Source organism: Oncorhynchus gorbuscha, linkage group LG04 (genome assembly GCF_021184085.1).
Source record: "Oncorhynchus gorbuscha isolate QuinsamMale2020 ecotype Even-year linkage group LG04, OgorEven_v1.0, whole genome shotgun sequence".
Lineage (NCBI taxonomy): Eukaryota > Metazoa > Chordata > Actinopteri > Salmoniformes > Salmonidae > Oncorhynchus > Oncorhynchus gorbuscha.
This window is the reverse complement of record NC_060176.1, coordinates 36,170,675-36,198,043: the sequence shown is the minus strand read 5'-3', so window position 1 is coordinate 36,198,043 and position 27,369 is coordinate 36,170,675. Positions and strand designations below refer to the sequence as shown.

The 27,369-nt window shown below is 44.0% G+C and overlaps 1 protein-coding gene across 4 annotated transcripts in view; it reads left to right on the top strand.

Annotated features, from left to right (window-relative positions):
* Positions 1-27,369, top strand: part of msh3 (mutS homolog 3 (E. coli)) — a 140,114-nt gene that overhangs the window by 98,927 nt on the left and 13,818 nt on the right. For all 4 annotated transcript variants that reach the window (XM_046346629.1, XM_046346627.1, XM_046346628.1 and 1 more), the window contains 3 exons: positions 5,099-5,285; positions 17,502-17,628; positions 27,100-27,268. In XM_046346629.1, coding sequence (XP_046202585.1) covers positions 5,099-5,285; positions 17,502-17,628; positions 27,100-27,268 — 483 coding nt within the window. The remainder of the gene's footprint in view (positions 1-5,098; positions 5,286-17,501; positions 17,629-27,099; positions 27,269-27,369) is intronic.

The window sequence follows — 27,369 nt, the reverse complement described above, 5'->3', positions numbered from 1 at the left end:
CAGGAGAATTAGGAAAAAAATCCCCGTATGAAATAATGCTTTTTAGCCTATTTAATGATGGAAATACCAGTCGATGGAAATATTTTTGACTGGTCATGCTTATAGGTTAATTTGCATAATTTTGGGGAATTAAATTAGTGCATGTACAAATGAAATTGGCGCGTGTGTATAGTATTTTCATTGCCTATCTTATTACATGCGTACAGCATACAGATACAGAGCCTTTGAGTGGAACATCTGTCAGACAGGGCAAGAGATTGGTGCTTTCAAGACAACTGGAAACTCTGAAATATACGAGGTCAAATCACGACGTCAGTGATCTTCAGGTCGGAAAGTCGGAACTCTAGAAAGTGGCCCAAGTTCCTGAGTTGGAATTCCAAGTTGGATGACTGTTCAAAATGATTTTTCCCAGTCAGAGATATTTTTCCCCCTGTTGTCTTGAACGCACTGAAGTCGGAGATTTCTGAGTTCCCAGTTGTTTTGAATGCAGCATTACATGGCAACGGAAGGCAGGCTTCATCAGTGCGTCACACACCACTTTGCAATGAGCTGGAGGCAGTATGCATTTTCAAAACATACTTAATTGTTTGAAACCTGAATATTTTAATATACGCTGAACAAAAATATAAACGGAACATGTAAAGTGTTGGTCCCATGTTTCATGAGCTGAAATAAAAGATCTCATAAATGTACCATACACACAAAAAGCTTATTTCTCTAAAATGTTGTGCACAAATTTGTTTTGCGACGATCATCCATCTGGCAAGTGTGGCATATCAAGAAGCTGATTAAACAGCGTGATCATAACAGGTGCACATTGTGCTGGGGAAATTAAAAGGAAACTCTAAAATGTACAGTTTTGTCACATAACAAAAGGTCACAGGTGTCTCGAGTTTTGAAGGCGTGTGCAATTGGCATGCTGACTGCAGGAAAGTCCACCAGAACTGTTGCCAGAGAATGTCATGTTCATTTCTCTACTATAAGCCGCCCCCTGGTAAAACAACCGCAGACAGCGTGTAACTACGCCAGCCCCAGACCTCCTTCGGGATCGTCTGAGACCAGCCACCAGGACAGCAGATGAAACTGGGTTTGCACAACTGAAGAATTTCTGCACAAACTGTCAGAAACGTCTCAGGGAAGCTCATCGCATGCTCGTTGTCCTCACCAGGGTCTTGACCTGACTGTAGTTAGGCGTCGTAACCAACTTCAGTGGGCAAATACTCGCCTTCGATGGCCACTGGAACGCTGGAGAAGTGTGCTCTTCACGGATTAATCCCGGTTTCAACTGTACCGGGGAGATGGCAGACAGCGTGTATGGCATATTGTGGAAGAGCGGTTTGCTGATGTCAACATTGTGAACAGAGTGCCCCATTGTGGGGTTATGGTATGGGCAGGCATAAGCTATGGACACAATTGCATTTAATCAATGTCAATGCACAGAGATACCATGACAAGATCCTGAGGCCCATTGTTGTGCCATTCATCCTCCGCCATTACCTCCTTTTTCAGAATGATAATGCATGGTCCCATGTCACAAGCGTCTGTACACAATTCCTGAATGCTGAAAACATCCCAGTTCTACCATGGACTGCATACTCACCAGGCATGTCACCCATTGAGCATGTTTGGGATGCTTTGGATCGACGTGTACTACAGCGTGTTCTAGTTCCCGCAACTTCGCACAGCCATTGAAGAGGAGTTAGACAACATTCTACAATCAACAACCTGATCAACTCTATGCGAAGGAGTGTCTCGTTTCATGAGGCAAATAGTTGTCACACCAGATACCGACTGGTTCTGATTGGTTCTGATCCACGCCCCTACCCTTTTTTAAAGGTATCTCTGACCAACAGATGCATATCTATATTCACAATCATGTGGACCATTAGGGCCTAATGGATGTATTTCAATTAACTGATTTCCTTAGATGAACTGTAACACAGTTGAGTTTATTTTTGTTCAGTGTATATTATTAGGCATGTCTTACCTTGCGTCAAAGTAGTCTATTAGATCTCTTCAGTTTCAACATTTCTAGCACATATTTTCACCTCTGTCACATAAAACCTCCAGCAAGTGCAGTGCCCTTTTGACAATGGCGTTTTCTTGCGAATTGCATTATGGAACAAACATTTGGCCGTAGCCTACTACATTGTGCACATTGCCGTGCTTATAATGTGAAGAAATAATAGTTTATCAACATTTTTAAGCTGAACATTCTGATCTGTTGCCTCAGACTCATTGCGTTTTAACGTGTTTTTTAAAATGTTGCCTAGGCCTACTGGTTGTTTACTTTTGGGATCTATCAACCCACAACTGTCATAGTCTGATTTGGAATATAATATTTCTTACTCGACAAGCTGACCAATAGAATAGGTAGCCTAGTCGTTTCTACTATGGTAGATTGACATAAGCTAGTGTTTTTGCTGTTCATTACTCGTCTTGAATCCAGCCAACATGTCAGATTTCAAAAAGGCTTTTCGGCGAAAGCAAACAATGCTATTATCTGAGGATAGCACCTCCGTAAACAAAGAGAGAAAAGCATATTTCAACCCTGCAGGCGCGACACAAATGCAGAAATAAAAATATAATTCATGCCTTTGACGAGCTTCTTTTGTTGGCACTCCAATATGTCCCATAAACATCACAAATGGTCCTTTTGTTAGATTTATTCCGTCGATATATATCCAAAATGTAAATTTATTTGCCACGTTTGATCCAGAAAAACACCGGTTCCAAATTGCGCAACGTGACTACAAAATATCTCAAAAGTTACCTGTAAACTTTGCCAAAACATTTCAAAGTACTTTTGTAATACAACTTTAGGTATTTTTTTACGTAAATAATCAATAAAATTGGAGACCGGATGATCTGTGTTCAATACAGGAGGAAAACAACCTGTAGCTAGCTTTTTGGTCATGTGCCTCTATCTAACAGTACACTTCGTTCAAGATGGCCGTAGTTCTTCATTACACAAAGGAAAAACCTCAACCAATTTCTAAAGACTGTTGACATCCAGTGGAAGCGATAGGAACTGAAATCTGGATTCCCAATGAAAATACATTGAAAAGAGAGTGACCTCAAAACAAAACAAAATCTGAATGGTTTGTCCTCGGGGTTTCGCCTGCTAAATAAGTTCTGTTATACTCACAGACATGATTCAAACAGTTTTAGAAACTTCAGAGTGTTTTCCATCCACATACACTAATAATATGCATATCTTATCTTCTGGGGATGAGTAGCAGGCAGTTGAATTTGGGCATGCATTTCATCCGGACTTGAAAATACTGACCCCTGTCACCAAGAAGTTAATATGTATAAATGTGATTTATGTCATTCTGAGCACTGTGGATGGATGTCCTAATCAGGTTGCGCTCCTGATGCATTTGGAAATGGTGTCGGGTAAATTAAAATCTTTCCAGTCAATTGTCCAGTAAACACATGTTCCTAACAGAAACCCTGACACACACACACACAGTAATGTACACCTAACCTTGTGGGGACACAATTCAGTCCATTTCAAAATCCTATTTTCCCTAACTCCTACCTAACCTTTACTCTTACTCTAACCTTAACCCAAAAACCTAACCCTAAACCAAACACTAGCTCCTAACCCTAAAATTAACCCTAGCTCCTAACCCTAACCCTTGACTTAATTCTATCACTAATTCTTACCTTAAACCTAAACCCCCTAGAAATAGCATTTGACCTCGTTGGGACTAACAAAATGTTCCCAGTTGGTCAATTTTTAAACACGGCCAAACACACACACACACACACACACACACACACACACACACACACACACACACACACACACACACACACACACACACACACACACACACACACACACACACACACACACACACACACACACACACACACACACACACACACACACACACACACACACACACACACACACACACACACACACACACACACACACACACACACACACACACACACACACACACACAGCCTCTAAAATCACTTGAAATAGTATGTGGACACTCGTTCAAATTTGTGGATTTGTTTGGAAGATGCCAAGAGAACGCTACCTGCCCCAATGCATAGTGCAAACTGTAAAGTTTGGTGCAGGAGGAACAATGGTCTGGGGCTGTTTTTCATGGATCCCTCTAGGCCCCTTAGTTCCAGTGAAGCAAAATCTTAACGCTACAGCATACAATGACATTTTAGACGATTCTGTGCTTCCAAGTTTCTGCCAAAAGTTTGGGAAAGGCCCTTTCCTGCACAAAAGCGAGGTCCATACAGAAATGGTTTATCGAGATTGGCATCGAAGAACTTGATTGGCCTGCACAGAGTACTTACCTCAACCCCATCTAACACCTTTGGGATGAATTGGAAAGCCGACTACGAACCAGGCCTAATCGCCCAACATCCGTGCCCGACCTCACTCATGCTTATTTGGCTGAATGGAAGCAAGTCCCTACAGCAATGTTCCAACATCTAGTGGAATTCCTTCCCAAGAAGAGTGGGGGGCTGTTATAGCAGCAAAGGGGAGACCGACTCCATATTAATGCCCATAATTTTGGAATCAGATGTTCGACGAGCAGGTGTCCACGTACTTTTGGTCACGTAATGTACCTGTGTGTGTGTGTGTGTGTCCCTCTCAATCCCTCTCTTTTTTTGCGCTGTGAGTTGAGTTGAGTCGCAGTCTGTAGGAGGGGGTTCAAGGTTGTGCAAGGAGATTGTGTGTTGTTGTTAATGGACGGTAGTCTATGGGTGTCACACAGGTCCAACACGTGTAGGTATTTGTACAAATACAAACTGTTCTGTCTTTTCACTGCTTTGTGGAGCACACACACACACACACACACACACACACACACACACACACACACACACACACACACACACACACACACACACACACACACACACACACACACACACACACACACACACACACACACACACACACACACACACACCCTAAAGCTGTGTTCCTCCTCTCTGCCTGTAAAATGTAGAAATAAAATGAGTAGAATGAAGTAGACACATTTCATTCTAAAATTCTTCTCTCCTGTGTGTTTATTGGTCTGAAAACATAATTAATGTGTGTGTGTTTTGGTAGAATGGGAGCGTCTGACAGCATCTATAAGGGCCGAAGCACATTCATGGAGGAGCTGACGGAAGCCTCGGAAATTGTCAGCCGGGCAACCGAGAGGTCATTGGTCATCCTGGACGAGTTGGGGCGGGGCACCAGCACCCACGACGGTATAGCTATCGCCTATGCTACTCTGGAGTACTTCATCAGAGATGTGAGTGTGTGTGCATGCATGCATCTGTATGTCATCCTATTATCCTATCCTAGTCGTTGAACAAGCATAATTCCACAACAAGACTCCTTTTTTTTGTGGGGGGGTCCCTTCACTTTAGATGCAATTACGACGTAATATTGTGGCACCCTTGCACATTTTTTCTTCTTAAATAAGTAGAAATAGAGTGGGATGAGTGGGTTAACTGCCTTGTTCAGGGGCAGAACGACAGATGTTTTCCTTGTCTGCTCGGCGATTCGATCCAGCAACCTTTCAGTAACTGGCCTAACTCTCTAACCACCCCGCTACCTGTAATTGCATTTTCAACATTGCAGAACCAATTGTTTTTTTTTACAGAATGTACTATTTAAATTTTAAAAGTAAAAACAAATGGCATTGGCATAATTATTGGCACACCTGAGCTAGTACTCGGTTACATAGCCTTTGGCCAAGAACTGCCAACACATGCTTTTTGTAGCCATCAATGAGTTTGCAGCTCCTTTCTGTTGTCAATTTGGTCCGCTCTTCAACTTCAAACTGTTCCAATTCTTCAATGTTTTTGGGTTGCCTTCGACCAACTGCTGTTTTCAGATATCTCCATAGGTTTTTGATGGGATTCAGATCTGGACTCATCACTCGCCATTCCAGAACAGTCCGCCATATCTTCTTGAACCAACACTGGGTGATTTTTATTTGTGTTTGGAGTTGTTGTCCTGCTGAAAGACTCACGAAGTTCAAAGGAGACCCAGTTTTTGGACAATGGGTTGAACATTGCAAACTAAAACACCTTGATAATCTGTTGGTTTCATGTCTTGCACATGTTCAAGGCCCCCAGTACCAGAGGCAGCAAAGTAACCCCACAGCATTATCAAACCTCCCCAATGTTTGATTGTAGGAGGGTGTTATTTTCTTCACTATAGTTACTTCACTTGACTGTAAGTGTAAAGGCCAAAACACACCGTGCTGATGAACGGGAAGAAGCAGCGGGTGGCCATCCTATCTTCTTAGATAGAACGTCGGCGGTCATTTTCTGTTCAATCTTGACGAATCTACATGTTATATCACCACACATATGGTGATTGTGAACACTCTGCAGCGACCCACTGCTTTTAGACTTTCGTCGGCACAGTGTGTTCTGGCCTTCCTGACATATGTCTCCCTGGCTTCACTGGTAACATAGTGCTATACACTTTTCAATACACACACACCTCCCTCCCTCTGTACCCCATAGAGCTGAGTCAACACCTCCAGTGGGGTTTGATGTCAGACGCCATCCAAATCACTAAGTTATGGCCTCCAATAAAGCTTATTGGTGGTGTGTGTGTGTGTGTGTGTGTGTGTGTGTGTGTGTGTGTGTGTGTGTGTGTGTGTGTGTGTGTGTGTGTGTGTGTGTGTGTGTGTGTGTGTGTGTGTGTGTGTGTGTGTGTGTGTGTGTGTGTGTGTGTGTGTGTGTGTGAGAGCGCTGTGATAGTTTGTTTTCCATACGTAGAGTAGGCCCTAGAGAGAGACTGGGAGCCGAACAGAGCTAGAAGAGGGAGTATAATTGGGGGAGGTAGAATTGATCTATAATGCTAATATAATGGAGTTGTTTGTGTGTGTGGGAGAGGATCTTATATCACCTCTGCTTCAGGAACTGAAATTTTTGTTTTAAAAGGAGGAGGGGAGAATTGATCCAAATAGGAGGTAGAGAGAAGAGGAAGGCAGATGCATAAAGAGCAGGAGAGGAGACATGACGAGGCAGAGATAGAGGTGTGGAGAGTAGAGAAGTTACCTGATGTCCCTCAGGACTCCTCTGGATATTGCAAATTGTTCCTGGTTTGACTCTTTAAGTGACAGAACAGTGGTTTGTTACCTAATCTGTGTGTGCGCTTGTATGTGGGTGTGTGCGACTGCATGCTACTGGTCTCTCTGCCTTTCAGGTCTCATTTAGTTCCATCTGGACTCCACCGCTCCAGGGGGATATATATTTATCAGCGCACATTCAGGTCTTGGGGGAATGAGCTTATTGGTGCACATGGGGGATCTTGTTTAGCAGAATCTACAGTGGTGAGGAATCATCCACCATATGTTTACTAGCTGGAAAGCTGATGGAGCTGGAGAGAAATGGGCCCCTGTGTGCAGCTCCATGATAAGGCTGGCTGTAAAAGCTGTGTTGTTGTCGACCTCTGTGCACTCATCCAATCAAGGTTTTACTATGTGGTTGTTGTTTCACCTTCCTCATTTGAATGTGCTTCTTGTCCCTCTGGATTGGAGCGTCTGCTAAATGTCTCAAATATATTCATCTAAATGCAATCAAGCTTAGTTGGTCAATTAGCTTTTATGTTTATTTCTATTTCATCTCATTCATATCACAGAAAACGCTGGCCTCGTTTTAGATTTGGTTAATTAATAAACACTAGCGGCCATGACTGAATTCAAACGTGGGTTAGTTTCTGTGTGTGGTTTGATGTCGGTGTCTCAGGTGTGTTTTTTGCAAGTAGGAATCAGTTAGACAAGTTATTCTGACAATTAGCTCCACTGGTGTGCGACCAAGGCAAAGTTGGTTTGACATTGGATAGCCTATCTCTGCGGGTAGTTAGGGACCGTCAATAAATTACACAATGTAATTGAGATAATATTTTTATGTTCACATAAAGGTTTATTGCTTGCGTACACAGTTTAGCAGATGTTATACAAGGTGCAGCAAGATGCTTATGTGACTAGCTCCTAACAATGCAGAAAAATTGTCAAACAAGTACACAAAAAAATCGAAATGTAAAAGAAATCAAGAAATGTTGGAACAAATCCAATTGACAACCCCAAAAGCATTATAACAGTAATGCAATCTATTCGTATATACACCGGATAGATTTACGCAAGATGTAAGAATCACTTGAATAATGAAGTCAATAGGTTGCGTTCGTAAATTCACTCTGGCTATTCTCTCTGGTTTTAGAGTATTCCCGTCGGAGTGTGCCAGAATATAGAATAACTGAAGAATTTACGAACACTCAACACCCATTGAATATGGCCGGTGTCAGTAAACGTCGGCAAAAAAAAATCATAATTAAATTGTCACCAACGCTCAGCATAACACGAAAGCAGCCTAATCAGCTCTGCTAGGGCGTATAAAATGGTCAGAGTGAGGTGTTCTCTTATTTGTGTCTGGAAGTAGCTAGCATGCTAGCCAATGTTAGCCAGTTAGCTCGGGTGCTTGACTGCCGTTGTGAGGTCAGAACACTCTGATCAACCCTACTCGGCGAGAGCAAGGCATCTAAGTGTAGTGTGCGCTCTGAACGCTCCATGACCGAACAGCTCTGAATTTACGAACACACCTTTAGTAGCCAACTAACGTTTGGTAGCTAGCTAACATACCAGTACATACTGCTGTAATGATATGCTATACGGTTCGTAAGGATAGTGTAGCTAGCCAACATAACATGTAACTTATCTCATTTGAAAAGGCATTACTTTATTACATTGCAAAAAAAAAAAATTTTTGTTAAAGCAAAGAATTTGTATCCACTCTCATCGGATTTTCTTCAAATCTGAAAATGTTTTTATGAAGAATTGCATTATGGGCCCTAAAAGCACGGAAATAGTGCTGATATTCTTTGTATTTTGGTGAATTTAGTACTACATCCGGGAACTTTTGGCATACTAACTATACCTATGCTATGACCAATAAGCATACTACATACTCAATGTATGTCACAAATAGTGCGGTTAGTATGAGTATTCAAACACAGCTATACTATCTCATTCAAAGTGAAATATGTAGCATGTCCTCATTGGAAATCTACCTGTTATATGTACCAAGCTGTTACGCAAACCTGAAACCTAGCCACTCTCTTGTACCTTAGCAGCAGTTGCTAGATGGCTACACACATTTTTAGCTAGCTAGCTAATGTTATATCCCGACAATATTGATGCTCAATATATTTTGATCTAAGCCATATTTCAAATGTAATTCAGGCTAGATAGCCTACATTATTGAAATTTTATCTATTTATTTAGTTAGTTGCTAGCTAGCCAGGCTCCCGGGTTCACGTCTCGTCCGAGCAGCCTAGCTATGGGACAAGTTGGCTAGTTGACCCTCAGCATAATTATTTTGTTCAATTATCTCAGCCATATTCACAATTAAATTCAAGGCAGGCATTGACTCAGATTGGCTACAAACATTAATTTTGTCGCATTAAATCGCCCCAAAAATGTGTCAAAGCAATACATTTTATGTCCTGAATACAAAGCCTTATGTTTGTGACAAATCCAACACAAAGCATCACTGAGTACCACTCTTCATATTTTCAAGCAGGGTAGTGGCTGCATGTTAAGATATGCTTGTCATCGGCAAGGACCTGGGAGTTTTTGGGGGGGATGAAGAGAAATGGAATAGATCTAAGAACAGGCTAAATCCTATTTTTTTAAAAACCTGGGTCTGTCTGCTTACAAATCAAATCATTTGTCACATGCGCCGAATACAACAGGTGAACTGCTTACTTTTACAAGCCTTTAACCAACAATTCAGTTCAATAAATAAATATTTACTAAATAAACTAAAGTAAAAAAATAAATATATTAATAATAATAATACAAAATTAACCAAAGAAAATTACATAACAATAACGAGGCTATATACAGGGGGTACCAGTACCGAGTCAATGTGTGGGGATACAAGTTAGGTAATTTGTAAAACGACTATGCATAGTTAATAAACAGCGAGTAGCAGCAGTGTAAAAACAAAGGGGGGGGGATCTCATCATTGTTGGTGATCAGGCCTACTGCTTTTGTGTTATCATCAAATGTAATGATGGTTTTGGAGTCAACCTTAGCCATGCAGTCATGGGTGAACAGGGAGTACAGGATGGGGCTAAGCACGCATTGCTGAGAATCAGCATGGAAGATGTGTTGTTGCCTTCCCTTACCACCTGGGGGTGGTCGGTCAAAAACTCCAGGATCCAGTTGCAGAGGGGGGTGTTTAGTCCCAGGTCCATAGCTTAGTGATGAACTTTGTGGGCACTATGAGCTGTAGTCAATAAACAGCATTCTCACATAGGTGTTCCTTTTGTCCAGGTGGGAAAGGGTAGTGTGGAGAGCGATTGAGATTGCATCATCTGTGGATCTGTTAGGGCGGTATGCGAATTGGAGTGTGTCTAGTGTTTCAGGGATGGTGTTGTGAGCCATGACCAGCCTTTCGAAACAACTTCATGGCTACTGACGTGAGTGTTACAGGGAGTTAATCATTTAGGCAGGTTACCTTTGCTTTCTTGGGAACAGGGACTATGGTGGTCTATTTGAAACATGTAGGTAATTACAGACTCAGTCAGCGAGAGGTTGAAAATGTCAGTGAAGACACTTGCCAGTTGGTCTGCGCATGCTTTGAGTACAAGTCCTGGGTGGTAATCCATCTGGACCCGCAGCTTTGTGAATGTTGACCTGTTTAACTTCTTATGTCCCACCTGGCCAACATCCGGTGAAATTGCAGAGCAGCGTTAAATTCAAACTACAGAATTATAAATATTGAACTTTCATAAAATTACAAGTGTAATACATCAAACTAAAGCTTAACTTCTTGTTAATCCAGCAGCTGTGTCAGATTTCAAAAAGGCTTTACGGCGAAAACACACCATGCGATTATCTGAGGACAGCGCCCCGCATACGAAAGCATGAAAAACAGATTTCAACCAGGCAGGTGCGCCACAAAAGTCAGAAATAGCGATATTATAAATGCCTTACCTTTGATGATCTTCTTCTGTTGGCATTCCAAAAGGTCCTTTTGTTCGATAATGTTCTTCTTTATATCCATAAAAACTCAGTTTAGCTGGCGGGCTTCAGTCAATAATCCACCCAGTTTCCCTCCATCAAAATACATACAAAATGAATCCCAAACGTTACTAATAAACTTTTCCAAACAAGTGAAACAACATTTATGATTAAACCTTAGGTACCCTAATACGTAAATAAACAATCAAATTTAAGACGGAGAATCGATACTGTCTTTACCGGAGAAAAATACCAAAGAATGTGCTCTCTTCTATGTGCTTGGAAACACTACAGACAAAATGGGAGCCACTTAGAAAAATTTGAATTTCTGGCTCATTTTTCCAAAAACCAGCATGAAACTCTGTTGACATCTAGTGGAAGCCTTAGGAACTGCAATCTGGGAGGATTTGGCCTTATAATAAAAGTGACAGCCATTGAAAACAGTGGTAGGCTGAATTTCTTTTGGGGGGGTTGGGTGGTTTGTCCTCTGGGTTTCGCCTGACATATCAGTTCTGTTACACTCACAGACATTATTTTGACAGTTTTAGAAACTTAGAGTGTTTTATATCCAAATCTACCAATTATATGCATACCCTTGCTTCTGGGCCTGAGTAACAGGCAGTTTACTTTGGGGGCGCTTTTCATCCGGATGTGAAAATACTGCCCCCTACCCAAGAGAGGGTAAAGGTCTTGCTCACATCGGCTACGGAGATAGTAATCAGCTGGTGCTCTCATGCATGCTTCAGTGTTACTTGCCTTGAAGCGAGCATGAAAGGCATTAAGCTCATCTGGTTGGCTCACGTCACTGGTACTTCCTGCTTAATTTTTGCTTGTAAGCAGGTATCAGGATAGAATTATGTTCAGATTTTCCAAACGACGAGGGAGAGCTTTGTATGCATTTCTATGTGTGGATTAAAGGTGGTCTATAGGTTTTTTCCTTTAGTTGCAGATGTGAAATGCTGGTAGAAATGAGGTAAAACGTATTTAAATTTGCCTGCATTAAAGTCCCCGGCAACTAGGAGCGCCACTTGTAGATGAGAATTTTCTTGTTTCTTTACAGCTCGTTGAGTGCGGACTTAGTGCCAGCATCGGTTTGTGGTGGTAAATAGACGGCTACTCTGTTCTGCTCTGTTCTGCCGATGCATGGAGAAGCCAGCCAGCTCTATATTATTTGTGTCGTCATTCAGCCACGTCTCGGTGACACATAAGATATTACCGTTTTTTAATGTGCCGTTGGTAGGAAAGTCTAAATCGTAGATTGTCCTGTTTATTTTCCAATGATTGCACGTTGGCCAATAATATGGAGGGTAGTGGGGGTTTACCTACTCTTCTGTTGAATTCTTACAAGGAACCCCGCCCTTCTCCCCTTTTCCTCAGTCTTTGCGTCCTTTCCTCAGTCCTTTGCGTCAGACTCATTAAAGAAAAAATCTTCGTCCAGTTCAAGGTGAGTAATCTCTGTTTCTGATGTCCAGAAGCTCTTTTCGGTCATAAGAGACGGTAGCAGCAACATTACGTACAAAATGAGTTACAAACAATGCAAAAAAACTAACAAAATGTTAGTTGATTAGGAGCCCATTAATTATGACACTGGGAGAATTCACCTTTCACTTTGTTGAGCATGAGAAAAAACAACAGTGTTGCAGTTCTTGACATATTCAAACCGGTGTGCATGGCACCTACTTCAAAGTCACTTCTTTTGTCTTGCCCATTCACCCTCTGAACAGCACACATACACAATCTCAATTTGCTCAAGGCTTAAAAATCCTTCTTTAACCTGTTTCCTCCACTTCATCTACACTTGATTGAATGGATTTGACAAGTGACATCAATAAGGGATCATAGCTTTCACCTGGAGTTACCTGGTCAGTCTATGTCATGGACAGCTTTAGCACACTCTGCCAACCGGAAGTCCTAGCTGTGTCTGAATCCTGGCTTAGGAAGACCATCAAAAACCCTGAAATTTCCATCCCTAACTATAACATTTTCTAACAAGTTAGAACTGCCAAATGGGGCAGAGTTGCAATCTACTGCAGAAATAGCATGCAGAGTTCTGTCTTACTATCCAGATCTGTGCCAAACAATTTGAGATTCTACTTTTAAAAATCCACCATTCCAGAAACAAGTCTCTCACCGTTGCTGCTTGCTATAGACCACCTTCTGCCCCCAGCTGTGTCCTGGACACCATATGTGAATTGATTGCCCCTCATCTATCTTCAGAGCTCATGCTGTTAAGCTGGGCATGCTTAACTAACCTCCAGATGAGTTTCAATGCCATACAACTCTCCTTCCGTGGCCTCCAAGTAAAAATTAAATGCATGCTCTTCAACCGATCACTGCCCACACCTGCCCGCACGTCCAGCATCACTACTCTGGACGGTTCTGACTTAGAATATGTGGACAACTACAAATACCTAGGTGTCTGGTTAGACTTTAAACTCGCCTTCCAGACTCACATTAAGCATCTCTAATTAAAAATTAAATCTAGAATTGGCTTCCTATTTCGCCACAAAGAAAACTTCACTCATGCTGCCAAACATACCCTTGTAAAACTGACTATCCTACCGATCCTAGACTTCAGCCATGTCCTTTACAAAATAGCCTCCAACACTCTTGTAATGGTCCTGTGTGTAGCTGGTGTAGAGAGACAGGCGCAGGACAGCAGATATGAGTAATCAACGGACTTTACTCAAAATATCCAAAATACAAAGCAATAGAGCGAGCCCACAATAACAGATCGATGTTCGACGAACAATCACTCACAAACAAACATGGGGAACAGAGGGTTAAATAATAAACAAGTAATTGGGTGATTGAAACCAGGTGTGTAAGACAAAGACAAAACAAATGGAAAATGAAAAGTGGATCGGCGGTGGCTAGAAGGCCGGTGACGCTGAACACCGCCCGAACAAGGAGAGGGACCGACTTCTGCGGAAGTCGTGACAACTCTACTCAGCAAATTGGATGCAGTCTATGACAGTGCCATCAGTTTTGTCACCAAAGCCCCATATACTACCCACCACTGCGACCTGTATGCTCTCGTTGGCTGGCTCTCGTTGGCTCGCCCTCGCTTCATATTCGTCGCCAAACCCACTGGCTCCAGGTCATCTATAAGTCTTTGCTAGGTAAAGCCCCGCCTTATCACAGCTCACTGGTCACCATAGCATCACCCACCCGTAGCACGTGCTCCTGCAGGTATATCTCACTGGTCACCCCAGTGTCTTTTGCACCCCTGGTCACCCCAGCTCCTTTGCACCTAAGTGTCTCTACTTGCACACTCATCTTCTGCACATCTATCACTCCCGTGTTTAATTGCTAAATTGTAATTATTTCACCACTATGGCCTATTTATTGCCTTACCTCCCTTATCCTAGCTCATTTGCACACACTGTATATAGACCTTTTCTATTGTATCATTGACTGCATGTTTGTTTATTCCATGTGTAACTCTGTGTTGTTGTTTTCTGTCGCACTGCTTTGCTTTATCTTGGCCATGTCGCAGTTGTAAATGAGAACTTGTTCCCAACTAGCCTACCTGGTTAAATAAAGGTTAAATAAATAAATATTTTTTTTTAAGTGCAGGGGTTCCTTAAGTTTTGTACACTTGGTGTACATGTAGAGTGGGTATAACATCATGTAAACATTATTAAAGTCAGAGACCAGTGGGCAGCAGTCTCTAAGGTGCAGGGTAGAGTACTGGGTGGTAGCCGGCTAGTAACAGTCTCTATGGTTCAGGGTACTGGGCTGAAGGTGGATAATGATGACTGTTTAACAGTCTGATGGCCTGGAGATAGAAGCTTTGATGCACCTATATTGTCTCAGCCTTCTAAATGCTAGAGGGGTGAACAGGCTGTGCTTGGATGGCAGAGGTCCTTGATGATCTTCTTGCCCTGCCTGTGACACCGGGTGTTATAGATGTCCTGGAGGCTTTGTGTGTGTGTGTGTGTGTGTGTGTGTGTGTGTGTGTGTGTGTGTGTGTGTGTGTGTGTGTGTGTGTGTGTGTGTGTGTGTGTGTGTGTGTGTGTGTGTGTGTGTGTGTGTGTGTGTGTGTGTGTGTGTGTGTGTGTGTGTGTGTTGCACACATTTTAGTTGTCTCATTAAATGCTTTCAATATTCCTATATGAATTTCGACAATTTATAGTTGGTCTGAGGTTTTTAAGTCATTGAAAGTTATTGGAATTTTAACATATTGTCACATTTACATTGTGTAATTTACTGATGGTCCCTAATTAGCCCCAAAGGGATATCCTATGTCAAACCATATTTACCACAGGTATTACGATTGGGTCACGTGCAGCTGCACTTCGAATTGAAAATTACTTGTGTGCTGCTAGTGTGGGCATGAGGGCATAATTGAAATGAACCCAACATTAATTTCTGTTGTTTTGGACGAGACTGACTTTATGACCAAAATTATCCTATTTACACTTTGTAGTCAGTTTTGACAGATTAAATGTTTAATGCCACATAGGCTGTTTTCTAAATGAGAAGTTTAGGGGCATTTGCTCTTTTAAACGATCCACGTTTGTAAAACAGAAACTGTTGTCTGAGAGAGCTCTGAAGGTTTCATGTTTTACAAAATAAATAGATGAATGTTCTTGTTATGTAAATTGGGGAAATGCGAATGTTTAAGTAGAAGCTAAGCCTTTCTGGGATGTTTTTGGCGGTGGTTTGGCTAGAAAAGCACAGGCTAACGACCTGTTGTGTAATAGCATTGCTTTGTTTGAACAACTTCAAAGGAAGGAGTTTATAAAAAGACAAACATGGCACTGTTTCAGGGCTTTTACTTCTCCTTCATTTTGTAAGCAATACTAGGTAGATACAGTAAATACCCCTGATGCATTTATGTGATTTCCAGTCCATACACACACTATCACCATCACCACCTACCCCTATTCCTTCTCCTCCTTCTTTTCCACACCATCATCATCACCCTCATCACCATCCGACATGAGTCTGCATCAGAACAGGAGTCCTGGTTGTCATAGTAACCAGTCTCGGTCTCCTATGCTCACCTGTGAGGTAGATTGTAGTTATGTATGTGTCTTGTTACCTAACACTCTGATTGGAGCATTGTGAACAGTCAGCCTTGAAGTTCAACATTCTCTCTCTCTGGGGATGTGGAGAGGGAGGGAGAAGAGAGAGAGACTGGTTGCCATAGCAAAGCTATCCCAGAGACTCTGAGAAAGAGAGAGCTCAGAGGAGTTCTGTTGGCAGTCACAAAACAAGCACTTGGTCTGGTGAGATACATGGAGTGCAGGCTTTAGTTCCAGCCTAGCACTAATCTCCTTTGGCAGCCTTTTAACATAATAATGTTACATATCTAGCACATTTATTTATTTAAACAAACCTTTATTTAACTAGGCAATTCAGTTAAGAACACATTCTTATTTTCAATGACGGCCTAGGAACAGTGGGTTAACTGCCTTGTTCAGGGGCAGAATGAGAGTTTTTTACCTTGTCTGCTCGGCGATTCAATCTTGCAACCTTTCCGTTACTCGTCCAACGCGCTAACCACTAGGCTACCTGCCGCCCCAGTCGTGTATCCTAAGGTCAACAACAGATTGCCAGGACAACCCCAATTGCCCTTCTGATGACCCTCAGAGGTTAGAGGTCAGGGTGCGGCCACTCATCTAATAGAACTCATTGTAGTCTAACAGGGGTTGGTATTGTGGTGTTAATTGTAATTAACCATTTCAAGCCATTTCCAGGGCCAAATTCCAAAACCAGTTCTCACATGATGGGTGTAACAGTGCAGACTGTGAAATGTAAATGGCGTCATTGTAAATATTAATTTGTTCTTAACTTACTTGCCTACTTAAATAAAGGCACAAAATGAATAAATATAGGCCCGGTTTCCCGGACACAGATTGAGCCTAGTTTAGTGCTGAAAAACCTGACCAATGGAGATTCTCAGTTGAAATAGTTTTTTAGTCCAAGACTAGGCATAGCCTGTGTCTGGGTAACCAGCCCATAGTGCTATAATGGCCTTTTACCTTGAACACCAGACAGGTTAACCAAGGTAGACAAATTGGCATACACATATTTAAAGTGCTGGCTATGATACAGGTAGTAAGTTCCCCAGTACAATGCTCCTCTCCTCTTCAGGTCAGGAAAAGTTGCCACCAGGTGACTACTCATCTCTATTTGTCCTCCTCTTTCCTCCCTTCCTCTTGCCTCCTTGCCTCTCCTCTCTCTGTCTGAGACCTCTGTGTCTATGTGTCTCAGAATAGGTTTCACAATAAGTGTAAAGCAATAGCATGAAGATAAATTATTACCTGGGTTGATTGAATAGGGTCATATACACTTTTCTTTTTATTTATACAGGTGATCTCAATGAAATTGAAAATATGATTGTTCACTTACTGTTGAATGTTTGACCTCCATCTCTTGCTCTCCCTTGGTCTCTATCACCCTCTCTCCCTTTCTCTCCCCATTATCTCTCTCCCCATCCATTTTCTTCCCCCTTACCCCTCTCAGGTGAAGTCTCTAACTCTGTTTGTGACCCACTACCCACCTCTGTGTGAGCTGGAGAAGGTGTATCCTCTGCATGTAGGCAACTTCCACATGGCCTTCCTCCTCAATGAACCAGACATCGCCACAGACGGTATGCTGGTGGTGTGTGTGTGTTTATGTGTGTACATGCTTGTGGGTCTTTCTATAAACAAGGGCACCCGTCAGGATTTCCTACACTTGACAATTTGATACAGCTGTTATAATTCATTGATAATAATCTGCCAACATTGTTTTTGTTTAGTCCTTTCTCATGGTTGGTGTCTTGACGGATTTGTCCAGAATCGTGTGACATAAAACATACATTGTCTGTCCTTGCATTTATGGCAAGTTGTCATTATATTGTATATTAAGCATTAATAAATTAGACATTGAACTTGAACCCTGTAAGAATCCTGGATCTAGCTGTCGGACAGTTATTTTTGTATAAAGATCTCAGAAATGCAGTGTAACTACGTAACATTTTGTGTCTACTTATCCTACGGCGTGAAAACAGTTTTCATGGGCATACAAATCCCCCAAAATGTATGCGATTTGCTAAATCGAATGCTTCTAACAGAGTCACGTTATCGTGATACTTCCAACTTAATTCGATACAGTCATTAACATGGCTCTTCAATAGTTATGCATAATACTTGTTGGATGCGTATTTAGTGTCGAGCTGTTTAATTACGGCGTGATATTTACACATCATCGTCTGATCCAGGAAGGAATTTTCCGAATGACAGTCAGTTGTTGTGCATGCAATGCAACAACAGCCCAAGTGCTGGGAAAAAAAGCTGTTTAAGGAATGTCCAGAGTATTTTTGTAACAGCGTTCGTCTGTTGAAAGAGGAGCGGACCAAAATGCGGCGTGGTGGTTACTCATGTTCTTTAATGAAAAAATGAACGATACATGAAATAACTTAAATCTACAAAACAACAAACGAAACGTGAAAACCTATACAGCCTATCTTGTGACAACAAACACAGAGACAGAAACAATCACCCACAAACACACAGTGAAACCCAGGCTACCTAAATATGGTTCACGATCAGAGACAACGAGAATCACCTGACTCTGATTGAGAACCGCCTCAGGCAGCCATAGACTATGCTAGACAACCCTACTCAACCACAATCCCAATACCTACTAAACCCCAATACAAAAACACACCACAAAATAAACCCATGTCACACCCTGGCCTGACCAAATAAATAACGAAAACACAAAATACTAAGACCAAGGCGTGACAATTTTGTTGTCATTCGTTACGCCGGTGTAACGGTCGTCGGTGGAAGAAGCTGAGGGCCAAAGCGCAGCGTGGTACCTGTTCAGTTTAAATAAATAATATGAACAAGATCAAACAAAGAAACAAAAAGCACAACCGAAACAGCTCCGTCAGGTGCAAAACACACTAAACAGAAAGTATAACCACCCACAAAACACAATAGAAAACAGGCTACCTAAATATGGCTCACAATCAGACAATGACTGACACCTGCCTCTGATTGAGAACCATACTAGGCCAAACACATAGAACATAGATATAACAACAGAACAAAACATAGAAAAACAACATAGAATGCCCACCCCAACTCACGCCCTGACCAACTAAAATAAAGACATAAAAAAGGTACAAAGGTCAGAACGTGACAGTACCCCCCCCAAAGGTGCGGACTCCGGCCGCAAAACCTGAACCTATAGGGGAGGGTCTGGGTGGGCATTTAACACGGTGGCGGTTCTGGAGCGGGAAGTGGACCCCACTCCACCATAGTCTCGTCCCACTTATGTGGCACGTTAGGAGTGGCGACCCTCGCCACCGACCCTGGATTGGGGACCCTAGCAATGGGTCCCGAATGGACGGGAGATTCTGGCAGCACCGGACAGGTGAGAGACTCCGGCAGCTCCGGAGTGAAAGGCGATTCCAGCAGCGCCGGAGTGACGGGCGATTCCGGCAGCTTCGGAGTGACGGGCGATTCCGGCAGCTTCGGAGTGACGGGCGATTCCGGCAGCTTCGGAGTGAAGGGCGATTCCGGCAGCACCGGAGTAACGGACGGCTCTGGCAGCTCCTGGCTGACTGGAGGCTCTGGTAGCTCCTGACTGGCGGGCGACTCTGGCAGCTCAGGACAGGCGGGCGACTCTGGCAGCTCAGGACAGGCGGGCGACTATGGCAGCCCAGTACAGGCGGGCGACTCTAGCAGCCCTGTACAGGCGGGCGACTCTGGCAGCTCAGGACAGGCGGGCGACTCTGGCAGCTCAGGACAGGCGGGCGACTCTGGCAGCTCAGGACAGGCGGGCGACTCTGACAGCTCAGGACAGGCGGGTGACTCTGGCAGCTCAGGACAGGAGGGAGACTCTGGCAGCTCAGGACCGACGGGAGTCTCTGGCAGCTCAGGACAGACGGGAGACTCTGGCAGCTCAGGACAGACGGGAGACACTGGCAGCGCTGGACTGGCAGGAGCACCTGTAGGGAGGAGACGGAGAGACAGCGGGGGGCTGCCACCGGAGGGCTGGTACGTGGAGGAGGCACCGGATAGACCAGACCGTGGAGGCGCACTTGAGGTCTCGAGCACCGAGCCTGCACAACCCTACCTGGTTGGATACTCCCCGTAGCCAGGCCAGTGCGGCGAGGTGGAAAAGACCGCACTGGGCTGAAAAACAACATAGAATGCCCACCACAACTCACGCCCTGACCAACTAAAATAGAGACATAAAAAAGGAACTAAGGTCAGAACGTGACAGCCGATGAAGACAGTTGTGCCTGGATCCACGTTGGCTCTAATATCCCTAGCGAATTGATGTTGATCATCTTGTTGTCTGCTTGATTTGGGCTCCCAGGTGGCACACTGGTCTAAGACACTGCATCTCAGTGCAAGAGGTATCACTGCAGTATCTGGTTCAAATCCAGGCTACATCACATCCGGCATTGATTGGGAGTCCCATAGGGTGGCGCTCGATTGGCCCAGAGTCGTCTGGGTTTGCCCGGGGTAGGCCGTCATTGTAAATAAGAATTTGTTCTTAACTGACTAGCCTAGTTAAATAAAATAAAAATGTATCATTATGGGTAAGGTGTCTCATTAGATGTAACAGAAAGTATTAAGGTAATGATTTCATCTTTTCATATGTTTTTGTGCCTTGGATTGAACACAGTCTACTGTGCGCAATTGTGTAGGATAGACTATTGTGCAACACCCAACGAGATTCCTATGAACTGATCTGTATAAGTATAACAAATTACATAGGGCTTATTCACAATATGATCTGGTATTGAAATAACATGACAAATACATTTTGGTTTACATGTTACACCTGCAATTTTAAACAATACAAGATACCTCTTGCACTGTAACCTACTTGAATATGGGGCTCAGAAATGTAAGTACTGGAATGAGCCTACCTTTAAAATCAGACATTTCCTCAATTTGGTGCTTGAAAATCCTTGTAATTATTGTTGCCAATTTATAAGTTTACCTGCTCCCTTATAATTATCTGTCATTTATTTAAATACTTTTTGTGAGAGCCAACTGGACACAGACTTCAATTCAATGTCTATTCCACCTTGGTTCAATGTAGTTTCATTGAAATTATGTGGAAACAACGTGGATTCAGCCAGTGGGAGATGTGTCCACTTTCGTCATTTTCCCTCTGCTTCAATTGAAGGGTGTTGCTCTACTCTGTTGCAGTGCGGTTATTATGTGGACGACAACATCTAATGTTGGCTTCAACTTGGCTTTCCATACAAATCCTTCCATTACAAAAGGAAACAGTTTTTTTAAATTTCTTTCTCATTATAAAAAAAAAAAATGTGACATTTAATGTTACTGCTATTCATGAACATAGTGTCACGCCCTGATCTGTTTCACCTGTCCTTGTGCTTGTCTCCACCCCTCTCCAGGGGTCGCCCATCTTCCCTATCATCTCCTGTGTATTTATACATGTTTTCTCTGTCTGTTTGTTGCCATTTCATCTTGTTCATTCAAACTAACCAGCGTTTTTTCCTGTCAGCTCCTATCATTTCCTAGCCTCTCTTTCCTCATCCTCCTGGTTCTTGACTTTGCATGTTCTGACCCTGTACCTGCCCGTCTGACCTCTCTGTCTGACCCTGAGCCTGCCTGCCATCCTGTACTTTTGCTCCACCTCTGGATAACTGAACTCTGCCTGTCCCTGACCCAGAGTCTGCCTGCCGTCCTGTACCTTTGCCTTACCCTGGATCTTTGACCCCTGCCTGCCTTGACCTGTCTTACCTGCCCCTGTTGCTACAATAAATATTGTTACTTCGACAGTCTGCATCTGGGTCTTACCTTGATTCCTGATAGTACGAACTGCCCATGACTGACTCAGCAGACTTGCACCAGCTCCGCTACGCCATCTCCTCCCAAGGAGCCACCATTGGTAGGCATAAGGAGTTGCTTCGCGGTATGACAGAGGGGTTCCAGGCCACGGCCGAGCATCTTAAACTAGCATTGGACATTGTGCGGGAGCAAGTCCGTGGGTTGCCTAATAAGCAGCCAACCACGACGGTAACCTCCCAGCCCTTTTGTAACCCGGCTGGTAGCAAGCCATCACCCCGGGAACCCCGCTTACCCCGGAGCGCTATGATGGAAATTCCAGAACCTGCCGGGCCTTTCTCTCCCAGTGCTCCCTCGTTTTCGAGCTGCAGCCTTCTTCGTTCCCCTCAGACCGCTCAAAGATGGCGTATATTATTACGCTAATGTCCGGGAGGGCACTTGCCTGGTTCATGGCGGTGTGGGAGCAACAATACGCTATCTGCCTCAGTCTGGAGGTATTTGTGGAGGAGGTGAGAAAGGTGTTTGAGGTTTCGGGGTCCGGGAGAGAGGCTGGATGAGCTGGCAGCCCGAGAACTACCAACAGATCTCGACTCACTCATCGCTTTAACCATCCAGATCGATGGTCTGCTACGGGAACGTAGGAGGGAGAAGAGGTTCGATTGCAGTCTCAATCGCTCACTCAGGGATCCCACCTTGCAGCTAATAAACTCCGGAGGTCCCCGAAAGCATCCGTGCTTACCCGAGACCCTCCAAGAGCCTCCGGAGACTGCAGTTTCACCTTTTCGCGAGCCGAGGCAGCTCGGCAGGGCTAGGCTGCCTCCAGCCGAACGAATACGGAGACTTGAGACCCAGAGTTGTCTGTGTTGCGGTACTGCCGGTCATTTTGTGTCTACTTATCCCTTCAAGAGAGCTAGCTCATTCGTTGGAGTGAGTACACTGGTGAGTCTGAAAGATAATTGTTCTTCTCCCCTTACTCGCCCCACCCTGCTGTGGGGTGACCAGTCCAATTCTCTCCAGGTACTCATCGACTCAGGGGCAGATGTGAGTCTCATGGACTTTAGTTACCCTAATGTCCAAGCTGGGCATCCCCACTCAACCCTTCTCCATTCCCATGGGTGTTAGAGCGCTGGACGGGTGCTCTATAGGCCGGGTCATCCACCAAACAACCCCCGTCAGCCTACGAGTGTCGGGGAACCACAGCGAGGCTATCCAATTCCTGCTGGTTGAGTCTCCGTAGGTTCCTGTGGTATTGGGATTCTCTTGGCTCCAGCGATACAATGCTTCCATCGACTGGGCTACTGGTGCCATCGTGGGCTGTTGCCCGTCCTGCCACACTCATTGTCTGAAGTCAGCTCTGCCTGTCCTGGGAAGTCTTTCTGGGGGCTTGGAGATTGCCCCTGACCTCGACGTCAGCTCCACAGAGTACCAGGACCTCCGGGAGGGGTTCAGTATGGCCTGAGCCATTTCGCTTCTGCAGCACCGACTGATAACCAGGAAGGTCAAGTCTGAGGCACTGGCACGTCGCTATATGGCAACCGGAAGCCAAGGCCTGTCCCCCCCACTCCAAGATCATTAGCCCCTCTGCTCTTCGTCCTCGGTTGCCCTGTACCCTCTGTTTCTGTGTCGCGAGTCAAAACCATGTCCCCATGTCATCAATGGCCAGTCAGCGTACACGGTGAGACACCTCCTGAGGGTTCGACCACAGGCAGGGGTTTCCAGTACCTGGTTGACTGGGAGAGTTCTGGTCCGGAGGAGAGGTGCTGGGTTCCCACTAAAGACATCTTGGACCCGGCCATCATCGCTGACTTTCACCACCGGCTCCCCAGTCAACCAGGTATCCGCCCAGGTGGAACACCAGGGGGTGTCCATAGAGGGGGGGGGGTACTGTCACGCCCTGTTCTGTTTCACCTGTCCTTGTGCTTGTCTCCACCCCCCTCCAGGTGTCGCCCATCTTCCCTATCATCCCCTGTGTATTTATATCTGTGCTCTCTGTCTGTTTGTTGCCAGTTCGTCTTGTTCGTTCAAGCTAACCAGCGTTTTCCTGTCGGCTCCTATCGTTTCCCAGCCTCTCTTTCATCATCCTCCTGGTTCTTGACCTTTGCATGTCCTGACCCTGTACACGCCTGCCTGACCTCTCTTTCTGACCCTGAGCCTGCCTGCTGTCCTGTACCTTTGCTCCACCTCTGGATAACTGAACTCTGCCTGTCCCTGACCCAGAGTCCGCCTGCCGTCCTGTACCTTTGCCTTAACCTGGATCTTCGACCCCTGCCTGCCTTGACCTGTCTGGCCTACCCCTGTTGCTACAATATACATTGTTCCTTCGACAGTCTGCATCGTGGATCAGAAAACCAGTCAGTATCTGGTGTGACCACCATTTGCCTCGTGCAGCACGACACATCTCCTTCACATAGAGTTGATCAGGCTGTTGATTGTGGCCTGTGGAATGTTGTCCCACTCCTCTTCAATGGCTGTGCAAAGTTGCTGGATATTTGCGGGAACTGGAACATGCTGTCGTACACGTTGATCCAGAGCATCCCAAACATGCTTAATGGGTGACATGTCTGAGTATGCAGGCCAGAAGAACTGTGACATTTTCAGCTTCCAGGAATTGTGTACAGATCCTTGTGACATGGGGTTGTGCATTATAATGCTAAAACATGAGGTGATGGTGGCGGATGAATGGCACGACAATGGGCACGACTCAGAATCTCATCACAGTATATCTGTGTATTCAAATTGCTATCGATAAAATGCAATTGTGTTCATTGGTCACCCCCTCCCCTTTTATGCCCTTAGAACAGCCTCAATTCATCCGGACATGGACTCTACAAGGTGTCGAAAGCACCACAGGGATGCTGGCCCATGTTGACTCCAATGCTTCCTACAGTTGTGTCAAGTTGGCTGGATGTCCTTTGGGTGGTGGACCATTCTTGATACACAATGGAAACTGTTGAGCGTGAAAAAAACACAGGCGTTGCAGTTGTTTACACAAATTGGTGCACCTGGCACTTACTGCCATGTCTTGTTCAAAGGCACTTGAATATTTTGTCTTGCTCATTCACCCTCTGAATGGCACACAAACACAATCCATTTCTCAATTGTCTCAAGGCTTAAAAATCCTTCTTTAACCTGTCTCCTCCCCTTCATCTACACTGATTGAAGAGGATTTAACAAGTGACATCAATAAGGGATCAAAGCTTTCACCTGGTCAGTCTGTCATGAAATACTCAGCATATGTACAGTTATGTAAATTCTACAATTGTATTACATTGAGGTCCTTACACATTTCAAATAAGTACTTGAAAAAGTCCCTGAAAGTCCTTGAATTTGACTTGCCAATGTCTGTATGAACCCTGCTTGAAGGATGTGTAGTCCTAGCCATATGTTATAGTATAGGTGGAATTATGGGCCAATTTGCATATACAGTGCCTTGCGAAAGTATTCGGCCCCCTTGAACTTTGCGACCTTTTGCCACATTTCAGGCATCAAACATAAATAAATATAAAACTATTTTTTGTGAAGAATCAACAACAAGTGGGACACAATCATGAAGTGGAACGACATTTATTGGATATTTCAAACTTTTTTAACAAATCAAAAACTGAAAAATTGGGCGTGCAAAATGATTCAGCCCCCTTAAGTTAATACTTTGTAGCGCCACCTTTTGCTGAAATTACAGCTGTAAGTCGCTTGGGGTATGTCTCTATCAGTTTTGCACATCGAGAGACTGACATTTTTTTCCCATTCAATCCTTGCAAAACAGCTCGAGCTCAGTGAGGTTGGATGGAGAGCATTTGTGAACAGCAGTTTTCAGTTCTTTCCACAGATTCTCGATTGGATTCAGGTCTGGACTTTGACTTGGCCATTCAAACACCTGGATATGTTTATTTTTGAACCATTCCATTGTAGATTTTGCTTTATGTTTTGGATCATTGTCTTGTTGGAAGACAAATCTCCGTCCCAGGCTCAGGGCTTTTGCAGACTCCATCAGGTTTTCTTCCAGAATGGTCCTGTATTTGGCTCCATCCATCTTCCCATCAATTTTAACCATCTTCCCTGTCCCTGCTGAAGAAAAGCAGGCCCAAACCATGATGCTGCCACCACCATGTTTGACAGTGGGGATGGTGTGTTCAGGGTGATGTGCTGTGTTGCTTTTACGCCAAACATAACGTTTTGCATTGTTGCCAAAAAGTTGCATTTTGGTTTCATCTGACCAGAGCACCTTCTTCCACATGTTTGGTGTGTCTCCCAGGTGGCTTGTGGCAAACTTTAAACAACACTTTTTATGGATATCTTTAAGAAATGGCTTTCTTCTTGCCACTCTTCGATAAAGGCCAGATTTGTGCAATATACGACTGATTGTTGTCCTATGGACAGAGTCTCCCACCTCAGCTGTAGATCTCTGCAGTTCATCCAGAGTGATCATGGGCCTCTTGGCTGCATCTCTGATCAGTCTTCTCCTTGTATGAGCTGAAATTTTAGAGGGACGGCCAGGTCTTGGTAGATTTGCAGTGGTCTGATACTCCTTCCATTTCAATATTATCGCTTGCACAGTGCTCCTTGGGATGTTTAAAGCTTGGGAAATCTTTTTGTATCCAAATCCGGCATTAGACTTCTTCACAACAGTATCTCGGACCTGCCTGGTGTGTTCCTTGTTCTTCATGATGCTCTCTGCGCTTTTAACGGACCTCTGAGACTATCACAGTGCAGGTGCATTTATACGGAGACTTGATTACACACAGGTGGCTTGTATTTATTAGTCATTCATTAGTCATTTAGGTCAACATTGGATCATTCAGAGATCCTCACTGAACTTCTGGAGAGAGTTTGCTGCACTGAAAGTAAAGGGGCTGAAATATTTTGCACGGCCAATTTTTCAGTTTTTGATTTGTTAAAATAGTTTGAAATATCCAATAAATGTCGTTCCACTTCATGATTGTGTCCCACTTGTTGTTGTTTCTACACAAAAAAATACAGTTTTATATCTCTATGTTTGAAGCCTGAAATGTGGCAAAAGGTCGCAAAGTTCAAGGGGGCCGAATACTTTCGCAAGGCACTGTATTCACTATTATTCCTCTAACTACACATATAACTGCATACAACTCCTTTTTATTTTTGTTTCAAAACAATTAAACAATGTCACACATTGGCCCCATTATTTATAGAAATAACCTTGTGTAGAGTTTAACCAAGGCTGTGGGTTTATGAAGGGTTAGTTAGGACGGTTGACTTAAGTCCAGTAAGGCTAACCATAGCGAAGTTGTGTTTATACCTTTGTGTGTGCGTGTGTGTAGACGTTGAGGTGCAGCCAGAGTTCATCACCTTCCTGTACCAGCTGACTGAGGGGGCGGCTGGGCAGAGCTATGGGCTAAATGTTGCCCGATTGGCTGAGATTCCAGAAGCTGTACTCCACATCGCCGCACGCAAAGCACAGGAGCTAAAGAACATCGTCGACGCCCGGAGGTACACATACAAAGACACCCACTGTCCCAAACAAAGGGAAACTCTTTCGGCTGAGCAGTCCAATGACTGAGTATGAGAACACTTCTGCAAAACTTTTAAAA